The sequence below is a fragment of the Salvelinus sp. IW2-2015 genome, linkage group LG14 (assembly GCF_002910315.2).
Source record: "Salvelinus sp. IW2-2015 linkage group LG14, ASM291031v2, whole genome shotgun sequence".
Lineage (NCBI taxonomy): Eukaryota > Metazoa > Chordata > Actinopteri > Salmoniformes > Salmonidae > Salvelinus > Salvelinus sp. IW2-2015.
Genome location: NC_036854.1, coordinates 11,653,704 through 11,671,468, shown reverse-complemented (window position 1 = coordinate 11,671,468; position 17,765 = coordinate 11,653,704). Strand labels below are relative to the sequence as shown.

General features: G+C 44.9%; 1 protein-coding gene across 1 annotated transcript in view; it reads left to right on the top strand.

Moving 5' to 3' along the window:
- nkain2 (sodium/potassium transporting ATPase interacting 2) overlaps window positions 1-17,765 on the top strand; it is a 171,649-nt gene that overhangs the window by 132,902 nt on the left and 20,982 nt on the right. The window contains 3 exon segments of the mRNA XM_024000517.2: window positions 8,290-8,316; window positions 8,318-8,344; window positions 8,346-8,485. Of these exon segments, the coding sequence (XP_023856285.1) occupies window positions 8,290-8,316; window positions 8,318-8,344; window positions 8,346-8,485 (194 nt within the window).

The following is a 17,765-nucleotide window of genomic DNA, read 5'->3' as shown; positions in this document are numbered from 1 at the left end:
GTTTGAGTCCTTTAGGTGCCTTTTGGCAAACTCCAAGTGGGCTGTCATGTGCCTTTTATTGAGGAGTGGCATCTGTCTGGCCACTCCACCATAAAGGCCTGATTGGTGGAGAGCTGCAGAGATGGTTGTACTTCTGGAAGGTTCTCCCATCTCCACAGACYAACTCTGGAGCTCTGTCAGAGTGACCATCTGGTTCAAGGTCACCTCCCTGACCAAGGCCCTTCTCCCCCGATTGCTCATTTTGGCCTGGGCGGCCAGCTCTAGGAAGGGTCTTGGTAGTTCCAAAAATTCATTGATTTAAGAATGATGGAGGCCACTCTGTTCTTGGGGACTTTCAATGCTGCAGAAATTTTTTGGTACCCTTCCAAAGATCTTTGCCACGACAAAATCCTGTCTCGGCACTATACGGACAGTTCCTTCGAGCTCATTGCCTGGTTTTTGCTCTGACGTGCACTGTCAACTGTGGGACCGTATATAGACAGTTGTGTGCCTTTCCAAATTTGTTTTTAAATTTTTAAATTCCACCTTTATTTTACCAGGTAGGCCAGTTGAGAACAAGTTCTCATTTACAACTGCGACCTGGCCAAGATAAAGCAAAGCAGTGTGACACAAACAACAATACAGAGTTACACATGGAATAAACAAACGTACAGTCAATAACACAATAGAAAAAGTCTATATACAGTGTGTGCAAATGGCGTGAGGAGGTAAGGCAATAAATAGGCCATAGTAGCGAAGTAATTATAATTTAGCAAATTAACACTGGAGTGATAGATGTGCAAGTAGAAATACTGGTGTGCAAAATAGAAAAAAGTAAATAAAAACAATATGGGGATGAGGTAGGTGGATTGGATGGGCTATAATTGGTAAGCTGCTCAGATAGCTGATGCTTAAAGTTAGTGAGGGAGATATAAGTCACCAACTTCAGCGATTTTTGCAATTCGTTCCAGTCATTGGCAGGAGAGAACTGGAAGGAAAGGCGGCCAAASTAAGTGTTGGCTTTGGGGATGACCAGTGAGATGACCTGCTGGAGCTCGTGCTACGGGTGGGTGTTGTTATGGTGACCAGTGAGCTGAGATAAAGCGGAGCTTTACCTAGCAAAGACTTAGAGATGACCTGGAACCAGTGGGTCTGGCGACGAATATGTAGCGAGAGCCAGCCGACGAGAGCATACAGGTCGCAGTGGAGGGTGGTATATGGGGCTTTGGTGACAAAACGGATGGCACTGTGATAAACTGCATCCAGTTTGCTGAGTAGAGTGTTGGAGACTATTTTGTAAATGACATCGCCGAAGTCGAGGATGGGTAGGATAGTCAGTTTTATAAGGGTATGTTTGGCAGCGTGAGTGAAGGAGGCTTTGTTGCGAAATAGGAAGCCGATTCTAGATTTAATTTTGGATTGGAGATGTTTAATATGAGTCTGGAAGGAGAGTTTACAGTCTAGCCAGACACCTAGAATATGTGGACAACTACAAATACTTAAGTCAGAACCGTCCAGAGTAGTGATGCTAGTCGGGCGGGTGAATGTGGGCAGCGATCGGTTGAAAAGCATGCATTTAGTTTTACTAGCGTTTAAGAGCAGTTGGACGCCAGAGAAGGAATGTTGTATGGCATTGAAGCTCATTTGGAGGTTTGTTAACACAGTGTCCAAAGAAGGGCCAGATGTATACAGAATGGTGTCGTTTGCGTAGAGGTGGATKAGGGAATCACCCGCAGCAAGAGTGACATCGTTGATATATACAGAGAAAAGAGTTGGCCCAAGAATTTAACCCTGTGGTACCCCCATAGAGACTGCCAGAGGTCCGGACTACAGGCCCTCCGATTTGACACACTGAACTCTATCTGAGAAGTAGGTGAACCAGGCGAGGCAGTCATTTGAGAAACCAAGGCTGTTGAGTCTGCCGATAAAAATACGGTGACTGACAGAGTCGAAAGCCTTGGCCAGGTTGATGAAGACGGCTGCACAGGACTGTCTTTTATCGATGACGGTTATGATATCGTTTAGTACCTTGAGCGTGGCTGAGGTGCACCCGTGATCAGCTCGGAAACCGGATTGCACAGCGGAGAAGGTACGGTGGGATTCGAAATGGTCAGTGATCTGTTTGTTAACTTAAAATCATGTCCAATCAATTGAATTTACCACAGGTGGACTCCAATCAAGTTGTAGAAACATCTCAAGGATAATCAATGGAAACAGCTCAATTTATTCTGTCCATTTTAGAATTTGGCTGTAACGTAACAAAATGTGGAAAAAGTCAGGGGGTCTGAAAACTTTCCGAATGCACTGTATGTGAAGTTTGAAAGTGTGTGTGTGTGTGTATGGCGTCAATATGCATGTGTAGTATGTGTGAGTGTGTGGATAGAGTCTAGTGAGTGTGCATACAGCCAGTGCAAGGGAGTCAGTGCAAAACAACTAAGATAAATAAATAATAATAAAGGGTCAATGTAAATAGTCCTGGTAGCCATGTGATTAACTTTTCATCAGTCTTATGGCTAGAAGCTGTTCAAAAGGGAAAAGGGATACCTAGTCAGTTGCACAACTGAATGCATTTAACCAAAATGTGTCTTCCGCATTTAACCCAACCCATCTGAATCAGAGAGGTGTGGGGGGCTGCCTTAATCGACATCCACGCCATCGGATAGAATGGCAGATTTTTTTTACTTTTGCCGGCTTGGGTTTTCGAACCAGTAACCTTTTGGTTACCGACCCAACCCGCTTAACTGGCAGTGAGAATGCCAACTGGCAGGAGTCTTCAGCAATTTTTAGGTTCTTCCTCTGACACGCCTCATACAGAGGTCCTGGATGGAAGGGAGTTTGACACCAGTGATGTACTGGGCCGTACCCACTATCCTCTGTAGTGCCTTGCGGTCGGATGCCGAGCAGTTGTCATAGCAAGCGGTGATGCAGCCAGTCAAGATGCTCTTAATGCTGCAGCTGTAGAACTTTTTGAGGATCTGAGGGCCCATGACAAATCTATTCAGCCTCCTGAGGGGGAAGAGTTGTTGTCGTGCCCTCTTCACGACTGTGTTGGTGTGTTTGGACCATGATAAGTCCTTAGTGATGTGGACACTGAGGAACGTCGTTGGTGATCAGGCCTACCACCGTTGTGTCGTCAGCAATGGCCACACAATGTGCGTGGCCACACAGTCCTGGGTGAACAGGGTGTACAAGAGGGGACTGAGAACAAACCCCTGAGGGGCCCCCGTGTTCAGGGTCAACGTTGCAGATGTGTTGTTGCCTACCCTCACCACCTGGGGGCCGGCCCGTCAGGAAGTCCAGGATCCAGTTGCAGAGGGAGGTGTTCAGTCCCAGGGTCCTTAGCTTAGTGATGAGCTTGGAGGGCACTATGGTGTTGAAAGCTGAACTGTAGTCAATGAACAGCATTCTCACGTAGGTGTTCCTTTTATCCAGGTGGTGGAGGGCAGTGTGAAGTGCAATAGAGATTGCGCCATCTGTGGATCTGTTGAGGCGATATGTGAATTGGAGTGTGTCCAGGGTTTCTGGGATGATGGTGTTGATATGAGCCATGACCAGCATTTCATGGCTATAGATATGAGTGTTATGGGGCGGTAGTCATTTAGACAGGTTACCTTGGCGTTCTTAGGCACATGGATTATGGTGGTTTGCTTGAAACATGTACTGTAGGTATTACAGACTGAGTCAGAGAGAGGCCAGCTTGTCAGCGCATGCTCTGAGCACTCGTCCTGGTAATCCTTCTGTGATTGTGAACCTGTTTAAAGTTRTCACTCACATCGGCTACAGAGAGCGTGATRATACAGTCGTCCGGAACGCGTCATATTGACGCTTTGCCTGTCTGATTGTTCGTCGGGGGGGTTGCGTGATTTCTTATAAGCATTRGGATTAGTGCGGATGTTGCCTGTAATCCACAGCTTCTGGTTGGGATATGTACCTATGGTCACTGTGGGGACAACTCCTCAATGCCATCGGATTAATCCCGGAACATATTCCAGTCTGTGCTAGCGAAACATCCGCTTCTTCGTACCACTTCCATGTTGAGCGTGCCACTGGTACTTCCTGTTTTGAGTTTTTGCTTGTAAGCAGGAATCAGAGTTATGGTCCGATTTGCCAAATGGAGGGCGGGGGAGAGCTTTGTATCCGTGTGGTAGAAATGAGGTGAAATGGATTTCAGTTTTCCTGCATTAAAATCACCAGCCACTATTTTTTTGAATTAATCATTATTTAACTAGGCAAGTCAGTTAAGAACAAATTCTTATTTACAATGATGGCCAACTGGGGAACAATGGCTTATCTTCCTGGTTCAGGGGCAGAACAACAGAATWTGACCTTGTCAGCTCAGGGATTTGATCCAGCAACCTTTCAGTTACTGGCCCACCGCTCTAACTACTAGGCTACCTGCCACCCCACTAAATTATATGTCAAGTAATGTAACTACATGTTAGTTTGGTCTCCTTCATTTTGTGTTATGGGAGGTTATTAAAGGATATCTGGGTTCCTTGGATAGTGTTTATAATAATGTAAGATGTTTGACAGTGTGTGTGTGTGTGTGTGTAGCTCTGCTTTAAGTGTGTCTGTGGACACAGGACACTTCGCTATTCCATCCTCATTAGCCACCAAGCCTCAGTATWCTTAAAGTTCACACTGAACTAATGCGTCTTTCCCATGGTGCAATTAATGTTGCGTGAAAGCCACTTGACACCTACTAAGAGTATTTTGTTTTAAATATCAACTTTCTCTGAATATGACTKATTTTAATCGGTAGGAAACACAAGTATTCTGTTGCTTAGCAAGACAATTATTTCCCAATCTAATTGAGTGTATTCTGTTGGTTCTCCTTGTACCACATACACTTGCACAATCAGCCTAGTCGTAGTAATCAGCCATTGGTTCAGCATGTACTTGTCAAAGGAAATTCCAAGAAAATACTGAAAATACCAGTCTGAATTCTTCAACTCGTTCGCTGATGATAGGTATTGATCTTGATCCTTTCCAAATACCTTCAGATTGCTTTCTCTCAATGTCATTCTCCAGTTCTGATTACAGTCACCCCTCTAACATTCCTACAGAAAGCATACTAAGCACCGTGTAGCACTTGCCTCGGCATACTTCCACGAGTACAAGGAATTAAATTCAAAGACACACCCAGGATTGTTTAGTGGTATTTGAATGCACACTTCGATAGGKATTCAACTGTAGATCAGCATATTGTGAAAGGAGAGAGAGGACACTCTTCCTTCCTGTTAGTGTTGTCAGAACAGTCTTCCAGTTAAACTCCTCTAGATTTTGGATTGAAGTCTTTAAATACAGAAAAGCTGCTCTCTTGATCTCTTCCTGTGCACTGCAGGGAATTTTGCAACCCTGCTACCATGGAAAGAATGAGAGATGTTCCTACTCCTTTAAAGTGGAACATCTGGGTCTCTTTCATAGCTGGCTCTTGTGCTTAACAGTGTGACTGTCCATCTTTTGTGTTCAAACAACCAAATCCCCCCAACCACGGCTAGCTAAGCATATTTTTTTTTAGACCTTGAAAGTAGTGTTGCAGGAATGTACTGGTGGTGTCTAAAATATATCTACAGAATAACTCACTCAAATGCCACTCTCATAAAAGTGTACCCATCCAATTTGTAGGCCTTTGTAGTGTCAGTGCTTTTTAATGCTCAATCAATGTAATATTCGAAAGGTTGTAGCCAATTTGAATTGAATTCATTCAGTTTTTCGAAGGATTCTCTGGCTGATGAAACAGCAAGACAGTACAAAGCCCTAAAAATGGAACCCACGGGGACGTAGAGAGCAAAGTAAAGCCTCCGTGCAACTCCTGTAATACTTTTCTTTGTTCTTTTCAGATGTAAGACAGATACTGCATATGACTGATTCTCAATTATTCCACCTTTTTGTATCCTCTGGCGACTTAGTTTCTTCTACTTTGTTGTCAGGGATGTGTTAGCCTATCCTTTTGCAGTCATCAAGTATGGACAACAACCGTTGGGAAAAGCCCAGTCATCATCACCTTACTATTTAGGAGGAGTAATAACAACCAGTCAACTCTCAGTGACACCCAACTCTCATGCTGTCCTTGTACTGGTTCCAAATGATGCTGAACCACACTGCCAGTCAGTCAGAGGGTAGTGGATAGGTGTTTGGCTGCTAGTAAGGAAGGCAGCCCTGTATTACTGCATATGGAACAGTGATGAGCTGAGCTGAACACTCATCACTCATTCTATTCTATCAATTTGACTGATGATGGATGTTGTTCATCCACACGACTGACATTCATTACAGCAGATACAGAGGCAGGGAGACACGGAGAGGTAGACAGCTGCAACCTGCCCCCCCCCCCCATCTCTTTCTATTCACGTCTAACAGTCTTTATGTTCCACTTGTCTGTCTTCATACGAGGAGGCATGAGAACACACCTGTCATACGGCATGAGGCACCGAGCCGGTCCGCTCTCGGTGCTAGGGGACAGGCAGAGGTGTGCTGGTCCAGCTAACGTGTTTAGGACGACTGTACATAAGATTGCACGTTAGAGCAGGCTGTTGTTCTATCACAGGTCAGGTACTCTGTAAGTTACAAGCATTTCTTTCATGTATTTGTTTGTCCATTATGTGGGTTTTAATGTAATTACAATCTGAAATAGTTGAGCAGTCTGGCACTAGACCTACCGGATAAGGCCTTGAGTTTCTGATTGTATTAGAGAGGCTGTTGCATCAATACCCACTCCTCAATGAGACAAACAGGCAGATAAAAAAAAAGATGCTGTGGGTTTGCTGTTTGGCAAGGCTCCAGCCAAACGTCTCCCACTGATGCGTATTTCAAGATGAATTAAAAGCAGTTTACCACAACACCCACATCCTGCTGTGGACAAACACTGGCGCCATTTGTTGAGGCAGAGGAGTGATAGATCTTGATATGGCCTTTAAACAACAGGCAATAATGCCACTGACACCAATCCCCCAGATGACTCATTCCCTTCTGCAGGAGAGAAGAAAAGTGGGAGCTGGTTGACAAGTGTTGGTAGGATGAAAGTAAATTGGGTGGTGTTACTTGGTTTTGTAAGTGAGAGGGAATGTTTGTCTCAATGCCAAATACCAAGGTTTTATGCTAAAATAACTGATACACTGCAGAGCGGGCATACTACAGCTAGGGCTGGAAGGCACACTTGTCTGATTTAAGCAGTGCTCTTAAATGTGAGTTGAAATGTCAAAATGCAGGTCTTTAGGGAGAGTTTAGCACAGGCTGATAATGTGTGCATCGAATATATTCAGTCATGTGTTCGTAGGTGTGAGAACAGGGTAGAGGTTTGAGAGCTAGTAGGACCATTTCTGGGATGGATTTTGTCAACGTTTTATTCTCTCTTCATTCGTTCTAGCTTAAGGATGTGTGCATGCACACTTCTCTCTCAGTACCAACTCGAATTATCCTCTGCTTGATGACTCAAATGACCCGGGGTTTCACAATTACTTTTTGTATACCGGAGTTTGGATTGCTAGCACTGGAAATGGCACAGAAAACCCCGATCCCTAATAGCCCTTTCTTCCGTCACTTGATTGTAGAATTAATGGCATGCAAAAGCTGAATGCATGTTGGCTCAGTTTTACTCTCTGTGTACTCTTGTTCTGCTCAGAATTAATAGCCTTCCCGAGATGCCGGGAAAGAGGCAGAATAAATAATTGTGTTGCYAAATGTTAAGCAAAGCTTTTAACTTAACTGAGAACATTACCAAAGCAACACTAGCTCAATGCTTTTTCCACTCTAGAATGATAGATGATTCTTTAAAACAAATGTCGTAATAGGCTTATTAATGAAAGTAAAATACACATTGCATTAAATTAGAATCTCAATCTCCTGTAGGCAATGCAGCCTTTTTAAAGAGTTGGGAAGTGGTAGCGTAGAGAAGTCACAGAGGGGAGGTTTTTCACCCTTTTAGGCATTGTTCCATGCCAACGAACACATTTTAGCTTGATTAGAATATTGTGGAGCGCTGGGTGTTTGACCTACGTTGTTAAATCACTGCCAGACTGACTGAGGTGTAATCGTGCTTAAGCTTGAGCATGTAATTGCACTGACTCCGTTATGGCTGGGGAAGGCATCGGTAGTAGCTGAACACCTACAACAGAAAATCCATTGTAGATATACTCAAAACGTACTCAACTATCTAGCATTTCTATATCAAATATTTCAATATGAATGTCACCTCAATATTAATGTTGTCCCCTTTCCACATAAACACCTGATCTACAGTACAGTAGTACCTATATATACGGTATTTCACCCCCCCCCCCCCCCCCCTCTCTCCTTTCTGCCAGCAAGGACAGTGACCTGATCATGACCTTCAACACTGTCCATGCACCGGTCCTGGTGGATGGGAGAACGGTCCAGGCTGCAGGGTGACCCCGGTCACCCCCCCTCCGTCCTGGGGGCCCGCAGGAGACCACCGCTACATCAGCATCGCAGGTTGTCTGCTGGAGTACCAGTATGTGGAGGTGGCCCACAGGTCCTGGCAGATCCATTCTGGCTGTAAGTATAGTATACCTCTGTACGTTATAGTAGACCTCTTGTAAGTATACTAGGCATCTCTAAGTATAGTAGACCCTGTAAGTATAAGTATACCTCTGTAAGTATAGTAGACCTCTGTAGGTATAGTGAGACCTCTGTAGGTATAGTAGACCTCTGTAAGTATAGTAGGGCCTCTGTAGTGTAGTAGACCTCTGTAGTTAGTGACTTGTAGGTATAGTAGACCTCTGTAAGTTAGTAGGCATCTGTACGTATAGTAGACCTCTGTAAGTATTAGTAGACCTCTGTAGCTATAGTTAGACCTCTGTAAGTATAGTAGACCTCTGTAAGATATAGTAGACCTCTGTAGGTAGTAGTAGACCTCTGTAGTATATTTAGAACCCTCCGGTAGGTATAGTAGGCCTTTGTAAGTATAGTAGACCTCTGTAAGTATAGTAGACCTCTGTAAGTATAGTAGACCTCTGTAAGTATAGTAGACCTCTGTAAGTATAGTAGACCTCTGTAAGTATATTAGGCCTCTGTAAGTATAGTAGGCCACCAGAACAGCTTCAATGCACCTTGGCATAGATTCTACAAGTGTCTGGAACTCTGTTGGAGGGATACGACACGATTCTTCCACGTGAAGTTCCATCATTTGGTGTTTTGTTGATGGTGGTGTAAAACGCTGCGCGGCTCTAGAATCTCCCATAAGTGTTCAATTGGGTTGAGATCTGGTGACTGAGACACACACACACTCCCTTTAAACCCCCTATGCTCCTTTGAGACCCCTCTTTCAAAGTTACTGAGATCTCTTCTTCTAACCATGGTAGCCAAAATAATGGGCAACTGGGCATTTTTATACATGACCCTAAGCATGATGGGATGTTAATTGCTTAATTAACTCAGGAACCACACCTGTGAGAAAGAACCTGCTTTCAAAATACTTAGTATCCCTCATTTACTCAAGTGTTTCCTTTATTTTGGCAGTTACCCGTATGTAGACCTAGTCTGGCTGCTAGTCTACCCGCTACACTCCCTCTCATCTCAGCAGGGGAACGGGATGGAGCCTAGGCTCTGGGCATGTGGGACTCTTTTTGTTGGAGTTGGAAGACTGTACACTGACCTTGTTTCACATGAAGAGGCTTTTATATTTGGGCTATGATGATGATACCCCGGTGAACCACGATATTTTGCACAGACATTTTCATATTGTTTTCAGTTTAGTGAGGCTGTCTGTCTGTGATATGAGGTAATGGATGAAGAAGTTAATCGTATGCCTGTGCACAGTCATCAATGCTGAGACATGCCAATGAGATGTGAAACACACATTATTTTGTCTCGTATTACTAGCTGCCTACTACTGTAGTGACTAATGGCCTTGCAGCAATATTATAAGGCAGACAATTGTCAACGGGAAAAACAACTCTTCATCTTTCTAAAAGTGCAGGCTTAGGCCTGGCAGCAMCTTTTAGTGGCTTGGCAGTGGGCCATCCCAGAGGGTGGCAGAGGAAACGCAATTCCCTTATTGACGATTGGTTTTCCCTCCATTCTCCTCCAGAGTGTGTGTGTGCGTGTGCGTGTGTGTGGCGTCAATATCCATGTGTGTGTGTGTGTGTGTTTTCTGTGTGTGAGCTTATGTAGTGTGTGTGTGTGTGTGTGTGTGTGTAGGGGAAACTGTCCCCAGTGTATCTTTCTTTCCCTCTCTCGCTCCCGCCACTTGTAATTATAGTCCTCAGGTTCTCAATGTGAGCAGGAGATTCCCACAACGCACCAGGATATTTCACAATGACTTAATGTATGGAGTGTAATTATGGGAATGTTGATGTAACCAAGCAGGGTGTTGTTGCTGTGTCAATGATCATGTCGAGGGTTCCACATAGATAGATCCCAGGAGAACACATTCTCTCCAGCCAGTGTGTGAAAGACAACCACCCGATACTTTACCTGCCTGGAGTTAGAACTATCCATTAACTCTGTCAGACACTGTGCAACCTATTTTGGATTCGATTTCAGGGCTACTTCTCAGGTTTATACGCATCTCAATGTATTTTACTCTGCACATTGGAAACGTTTCAGTCATAAACCGAACACTTACATGGTTTTTGATTGAAAACAATCGTGAGATGGTGGATGATCATTGTTCCCTTTAGTGCATTGTATGATCTGTCTACTGTAGGGACTATTGCACTCACATCAAACAAGGTTTGTGCATCGAGTCTACAGTATATTCCATCACACGTTCAGCGAGTCTCTCTTGCAGTACAGTAGAATAAATACATAAACACAATTCCAAACACCAGTGAGAAATATGCTTAGAGCCTGTCAGATATTATGTAGAAAATGATTGGAATTATTGCAAGTTCAACAACGCTTAGTCTCCTAAACACAGGAGCTGGTTCAGTAGCATGGTGTCAAGAGAATGTTGGGTGCCAGGATCAATATGACAATGATTGAATTAAGTTCTCCCTGAAACATCGAAAGGGACTAGACGGGTGTCGGTGTCAGCAAAACCTTTGAGCTGCATGACCGGGGGGGGGGGGGGGATTTAGGGGCTTCTTCATTAGTACACAGCATGCATGGAGCCCAATAATAATACAATGGTTTGATACTTCTTTCTGATATTTAGGTGCCATCTTTTAATGTTGCCGACATCACTTTTGCAAAGACTAGAAACAAGTTTCTGTGAGGATAAAATGAGAGTCGCTGCACCTTTTCATTTCAAAGGCTAAAATATGCTTGGAGAGAGACCAAATCCATTAAAAGTTTTATGTCAAAGCGAATGTCCAAAGTCTGTTATGTACTGTTATATAAAGTAAAACCTGGACCTGAGTGGTTCAAAGKACTAGCTTCTGTAGTGGAGGCATTTGGGAAGTGGTCTGTCGTGCTTTGTCATTATGACTGATGGCTGTGAGCCAAAGTCTACAGCCATTCAATCTGCAGACCTGGCCACAGTGTCCAGTATCTACTGGACACTATACAAACCATGGAGCTAGAAACAATACCACAGCATTACACATTKCGGTATTCCCATAATAACCGTGCCATGCTGCCCTAATACATTTTTATTGTAAGCTTCCGGCTGCTGTTGTCTTTGCGTAGCTTTTTACTAGCTTAGTGGAAAGCATTGGGCTGAATCTAGAATCAATTTGCTAAATTACCTCCGATACTCCATTCAAGCGGAGTACCCTCTGTAAGCGGCTTTGCGTTGCACTGGAAGTCTTCGCGACGGACATCATAATTGGGCTAAGAAACATTCAGAGGCACAATTGCATCCCAAACACACTTTTCCTATCTCAGACGTTCGACGTGGATGGAAGACTGTTTAATTGTGTCTGGCAGCACGAGCCAACAATGTCAATTTTCCCCAGCACCTCTTTAATGGATAATGAATGGCTTTTGTTTCCTCACATGAGAATCTCAGGGAAAGAAATGACTGGTTCATTATCTTTCCCCCAAAATGAATGAGTGGCTCTTTGATCTGTTAACTGCGCAGACAACCGCCCTCTCTCTTCTCCTCCTCTCCTATTCTCTCCTTCCCCCTCTGCCAGACAAGAACACAATTGATCCACAACTTTTGGTTGTCCCTCTTCTTTCATTGAAGTACAGTCATTTGATAGGGTACAAAGTACCCAAGTAACAATTTCTTATCTCTTATGTATTAATGAAAATAACCTGGGAGGTTAATCTAATTCAGTAATATCTATGAAAATGGGCCGCAGTGAAAGAGCCTCCTTGTATGAACCACAATGACGACAATAAAGAGATAATTATAAGGATTACAGAGGAAGCATTTTCCCTGTCATCCACGCACCCACCAACTTCTTTTTTAGGCAGCTTCCTTGGCTCCGACAGAAGACATTCCCTAAGTCTCACTGTTATTCTGCTGCTCTCTTTTCTGGCGTCAGAGCAACAGAGCAGCACCTTCTGTTAATGAGGTTTCTCTCAAAGCGGAGAATTGATGTAGGGGCCTCATCCGTTCATTTACAACCAGCCCAGACAGTAGTATGGCTGTACGCGTCATTACGCCATAAGGAAGCCTCCGTCTCAAAGTAATTAAATAGTGCATCGTACTAAGAAGCCTGCCTTGGATGGGACTGAGGAAGGGTTGAAATCACTGGAGGATCTTTCGATGTTACTCCTCCCCTCTCCTCCCTGTCTTTGTTGTCTGAGTGAAGCTGTCTTTGTTTTGCTGTCCACATCAGACAGGCAGGCAAGTAGCTACGGTAGATAAATAAGATGTTAATTGGCGCAGTGACCCTTTACCAAAGTAGTGTAATAAAGATAGCCCAAGCAGTTTGCAGTGGGGTCACCGTGACACTGTCAACATGAGACTGTTGGGCTAGGTGGCACTTAGCTGAGGGACCATATGGTATTTTCAGCTCTAGGGTTGTGAGGTTCGGCCCGAAACTGTGATGTCTCACTGTTCTTTTGCCACATCCCATCTGCAATTACACTCTGTTCCCACCACCATAGGATGTCATTATCTATGGAGAATGTGTTAATGTTCTGAGATAGTCGGTGGGAAAAATATCAGTTAAGACATTCTTGATTGGGTTCCTTGTGGGGTAAATTCATCTCGGCAGCACAGTGCTGCATCATGCTGTGGTAGGTAAGGTTGCTCTGGGAGTGTAATCACAGCTCTGTGTGGGAGTTGAACCACTGATTATGGTTAACACGCTAGGTGATTAACGTCCTCCGTCTCACCTTCAGCACCGTACCGTGGCGAGGTCCAGCCATGTTGCTTTGCACCATCGTCTGCTGCATGAACCTATTAGTGTGACGCAACACTAGATGAGAAGAGCCACAGCGCACTCTCCCATAGTGGGAAATAAAACTCACACCTACTGTTACTGTACAGAAGCCATCGCAGTTAACCATAAAAATGTACAGTACACTGACATATACTGTGTAGGTCTCATGCCATCCAACCTCTTTTTCACTGGTGTTGCTACTGTGATGATTTGTTTTTGTCTATAAGAATGGCTGCTTGTCAGTTATTATCTGCAGTCAACCTCTGGGAGATGACGAATGCAGCCAGGAAGACGTTGATATGTTGCCAGGCAGATTTCTCTGTTCTTCCTTCACACTGGGAGAGAGCAGAGGAGAGGAGTGCAGTGGCGTCAGGGCCAGGCAGTGCACAGATCCACAGAGCAGAGATACAGCACACGCCACCACGGTCCAGGGGAGAGCCTGGGGGACGGGGACGGGGGGGACGGGGGGGGGCAGAGAGAGGCGGCCATTTCATATGGCTGGATAAGCGGCTAAATGAGCTGTGTCCGGTACACAGTAGCATGGCTGACGCCTCAGAGCCCCGGGGCCAGATTCTCCAAGAACAGCCAGCCAGTCGACCCGAGGAGAGCCATGAATCAGAAGAGCTTCCACGTTCACTCTAACATAACTGTTTGATGAGGAATGATGAGGGTATGACTAACTGTTCTATTCAAAGCATGTGCACAGACTGTGTTTGGACAAGGACAGGGTTTAATGCGAAAGTAATTGAAGTAACCCTGATATGAACTGTCAGAGTCAGTGCCAGTGCTACTGTATTGCTGCTACTAAAAGTTGCACATTTATATGCAGTAAAGTCACAGCTCTATGGAGTCGTAAGAGGACTCGGTCTGTAGAAAGGAGCCAACTTTGCCATTGACGGGTGCCTCCGATGACAGGTGCCATAGGGCTGCAGTATATGTAGCAGGCTGAACTCCTGGCTAGCACCACTTACTGTCAAACCTTAGCTTTACAATTGTGTCCAGGCCCCCCATATCCAGCAAGACATCTTATAGACTCACACACACACACACACACACACACACACACACACACACACACACACACACACACACACACACACACACACAAACACACACACTGGGAGGAATAATGTTTTCTTACTGGAGGAGACAGCTGTTGGAGTCCACAGCCCCTCCACTCCTCCATCACATCCTCCAGCCTGTACAGACACACAACAGGCATCCTGTGCCCAGGGCCAGAATACACTTTAATAAATGAGACTATTAACACCGCTATGGTGATGTGCTTATGAGAATATTTTCAATGACACTTGTAATGAATCACACCTTGTTTAATTACATGGTGCCCTCTGAAGGTACTATTGCTTTTTCCTTGGTTAGGGATTCCGCGTGGGTCTTTGAATGTGAGTGTAATTGTTTAGAGAAGAGCTATGGCCCGGGTCCATTAGCTAGAAGATTATAGGGACGCACGGCATAACCGCAAGTTTCCTATTTTCACCTATCACTCAGGCACTGTGAAAAGCCCCTTTGTGTAGTATTTGCTTGGTTAATGGTGAAGCTCTTCCTGATATTATTTACCCTTCTCTGAATTTAGCCTGTTGACGAAGTGGGAGAATTATCATAAACCCTGAGTGTTTAAACAATGTTATCTCTGCTTTTGCTGCTGTGATCTATTATGGGAGTAGTGGGAATACCTTGTGTGTTTTAGTCGCCATATGATCCCACCATTTTCATTTCCATTTATCTTCCTGTTGTTTGGCATTTCTGTCATGATGGGATGAAAATTGCTCTCTCTCCCTGTCTCTCTGTCTTCAGACATTCATTTCTATTTTCTACCTGAACCTCTCTGTCACGGATCCCTCTGGAACTGTGTCATTATGCACATCTGGTCCCCATTCCCACTGATTGTAATTGTTTAAGTGTGCCCTTTGGTTTCCATTGGGCTGTCGATTATTGTTACAATGTCCGTTGGTCCTGTGAGTACCTGTGCTGTGTTGTTTTGGCTGTCGTGCCACTTGTATTGTGCAGATGATTATGGGTTTGTGCGCTTGTGTTATTTATTCGAGGTACTCCTCGCTCTTGTTTGGGTTTCAACCCTGTGTTTTGTATACGTGTTTGTTTGGTCTTCGTTCCCGTGCCTTTACGTGGCACGCTGTAATTTGGGTAAATAAAAATCCTATTACGCATTCCTGCACCTGTCTCCCGATCCCTTTATACCAACGTGACAGAATAATGGGCCATTAAGGGAGAGAGCGGGAATGGCCCGTCCAACGACGCTGTGACTGGTCCGTCCGGGCGCCGCAACTTCAGCAGCTGCAACTGGCCCGTCTGACGCCGCCACAACCGGTCCGTCCGACGCAACTGGTCCGTCCGACGACGACGCAACTTCGGCAGCTGCATCGGGTCCAGATCGACCCCGCACTGCGTTCCTGTGATCATCCTTGGGGGGGGTACTGTCACGGATCCCTCCGGAACTGTCATTATGCACACCTGGTCCCTATTCCCATTGATTAGTAATTGTATAAGTGTGCCCTTTGTTCACCATTGTCTTGTCGATTATTGTTACAATGTCCGTTGGTCGTGTGAGTACCTGTACTGTGTTTTGGCTTTCTTGCCATTTGTATTGTGCAGATGATTACAGTTTTCGTCCCGTGTGGAATCATTGTGTGCGTGTATGTTACGGGTCTCGCCCTGGTGCATTTACTCGAGGTACTCCTCGCTCTTTTGTTTTGGGTTTCAACCCTGTGTTTTGTATACGTATTTGTTTGGTCTTCGTCCCCATGCTTTTACATGGCACGCTGTAATTTGGGTCAATAAAAAACCCTATTACGCATTCCTGCGCCTGTCTCCCGATCCCTTTATACCAYCGTGACACTCTCCAACTGCCTTCAATGTTCATTTCAATGGCTATTGTTCAAAGAAGATAACAGACTGGAAAGATGCGTATCTTTAGAGAAATCACTATTGAAGACCCGGTGACTGGGCTCTCTGGGAAATATAAAGCAAACACTAAGCCAATTTGGTCAGAAGTAATTTTAAGAGGATTGGAGGAGGTATCAGTTATGGCAGAGGAATCTGCTCCTCTGATGCACCAACGAAGGAAAAAACACTTTGCTTTTCCTCATCCAAGTCTTTCAATGTCGAATTAAACAAAAGTCCACATTGATAGATGAATCCAATTCATTAAGCTAGGATAGGTGCTTCTCTCCAATTTCCGCCTCTTTCGACAATCAATTTTTCTTCGCCAAAGACTACACGTGTTTCACGCCTGTGCATGTATAGAAAGACATTTCTTTAGCTATCAGTTCTGTGAATAGTGAATGCCTTAGCCCTGTAATAAAATTGATCAGTTTTGACAGTGGCCAACACCTTGAGGGAAGTGAATCAATTGGCCTCATTAAATGTTAGGCCCTAAAGGCACACGGAGACCATGGCCGCACGGAATTGCGATCTTAGACTAATTGTTGTGTTGAAACAGAGTCATGCTTGGCAAATCATTCACAAGACATCTGTCAGTCTGGCTCACAACGTTATCACAGAMGCTTCAGTATCAATCTCAGGCCCCTTTCCCCATGTCTGTCTCTCTTCTTATTCGACGCCTGTTTCTCTGTGTGTCTCTTCGTTCTCCACTCTCTGTGAGATGGGCTTGTTGTTGTGGCTGAATGAGTAACGGCGTGGGCCTGTGTTGAGTGACAGGGGAGCTGATATTGTCGGGATCTCTGAAGTGTCGGAGCATCTCATCTGATAAGCCAGAGAGCGAGAGCGAGATCAACGGCGAGGGAGGGCGAAAGCGGGCGCCTATTTTTCAAATGTCAGAAACGACATGGGACGCCGCTTGATGCGAGCCTGTGAGCTGCGAGCACAGTGTTTCATTCAGCTGCTTTAATTGCGGGAGCCTTTTGCTCCCAACGCCGACGACGCCCCATATCACAGAGCTGGAGATGATCAGTCTCCCTCCACACCACTGAGGTGATTGTTACCAGTGGACAAAAAGGGCGAGCTAGCGCTGCACTGATGCGGCTGGGGCTGTCATTTGAATAAATGGTGGCTTCAACCCCCCCCCCCCCCCACACAGACAAGATGTCTGAAATGCATAGAAACACTGGTCTTAAAGACCTCAACTGCCATCCAATTTTTCAATCTCAAAGTTTTGTCCGTGGTAAAGCGTTGTAGTGACACACTGACACTGTGTTAGTAGCAGCCTACAGCCTCGGTCACGACACAACATTGTCAGAGTAATAAGAAATAGCTGTCTATCATTGTGACATGTAGGATACACTGTAGAGACGTTCAGCTCAGCCTCGTACGTCTTGACAAGGGCCAGATTATTTGTAAGCTCTCCGCTGTCACAATAGGTATATATTGTGTTTGGCTAAAGAGCAAACAGCCTCGGTGTATGAAAAATGGCGACGACAGTGTGCTGACACATGTTCATAATGTGTTGAATTATGTTGAGATATTCGACTAGTGTTAAGACGGCATTTGACCCTGCCTCTGTCACACACTTCCTGTGTTATCCCTCCAGTGCCTAATACAAGTCCT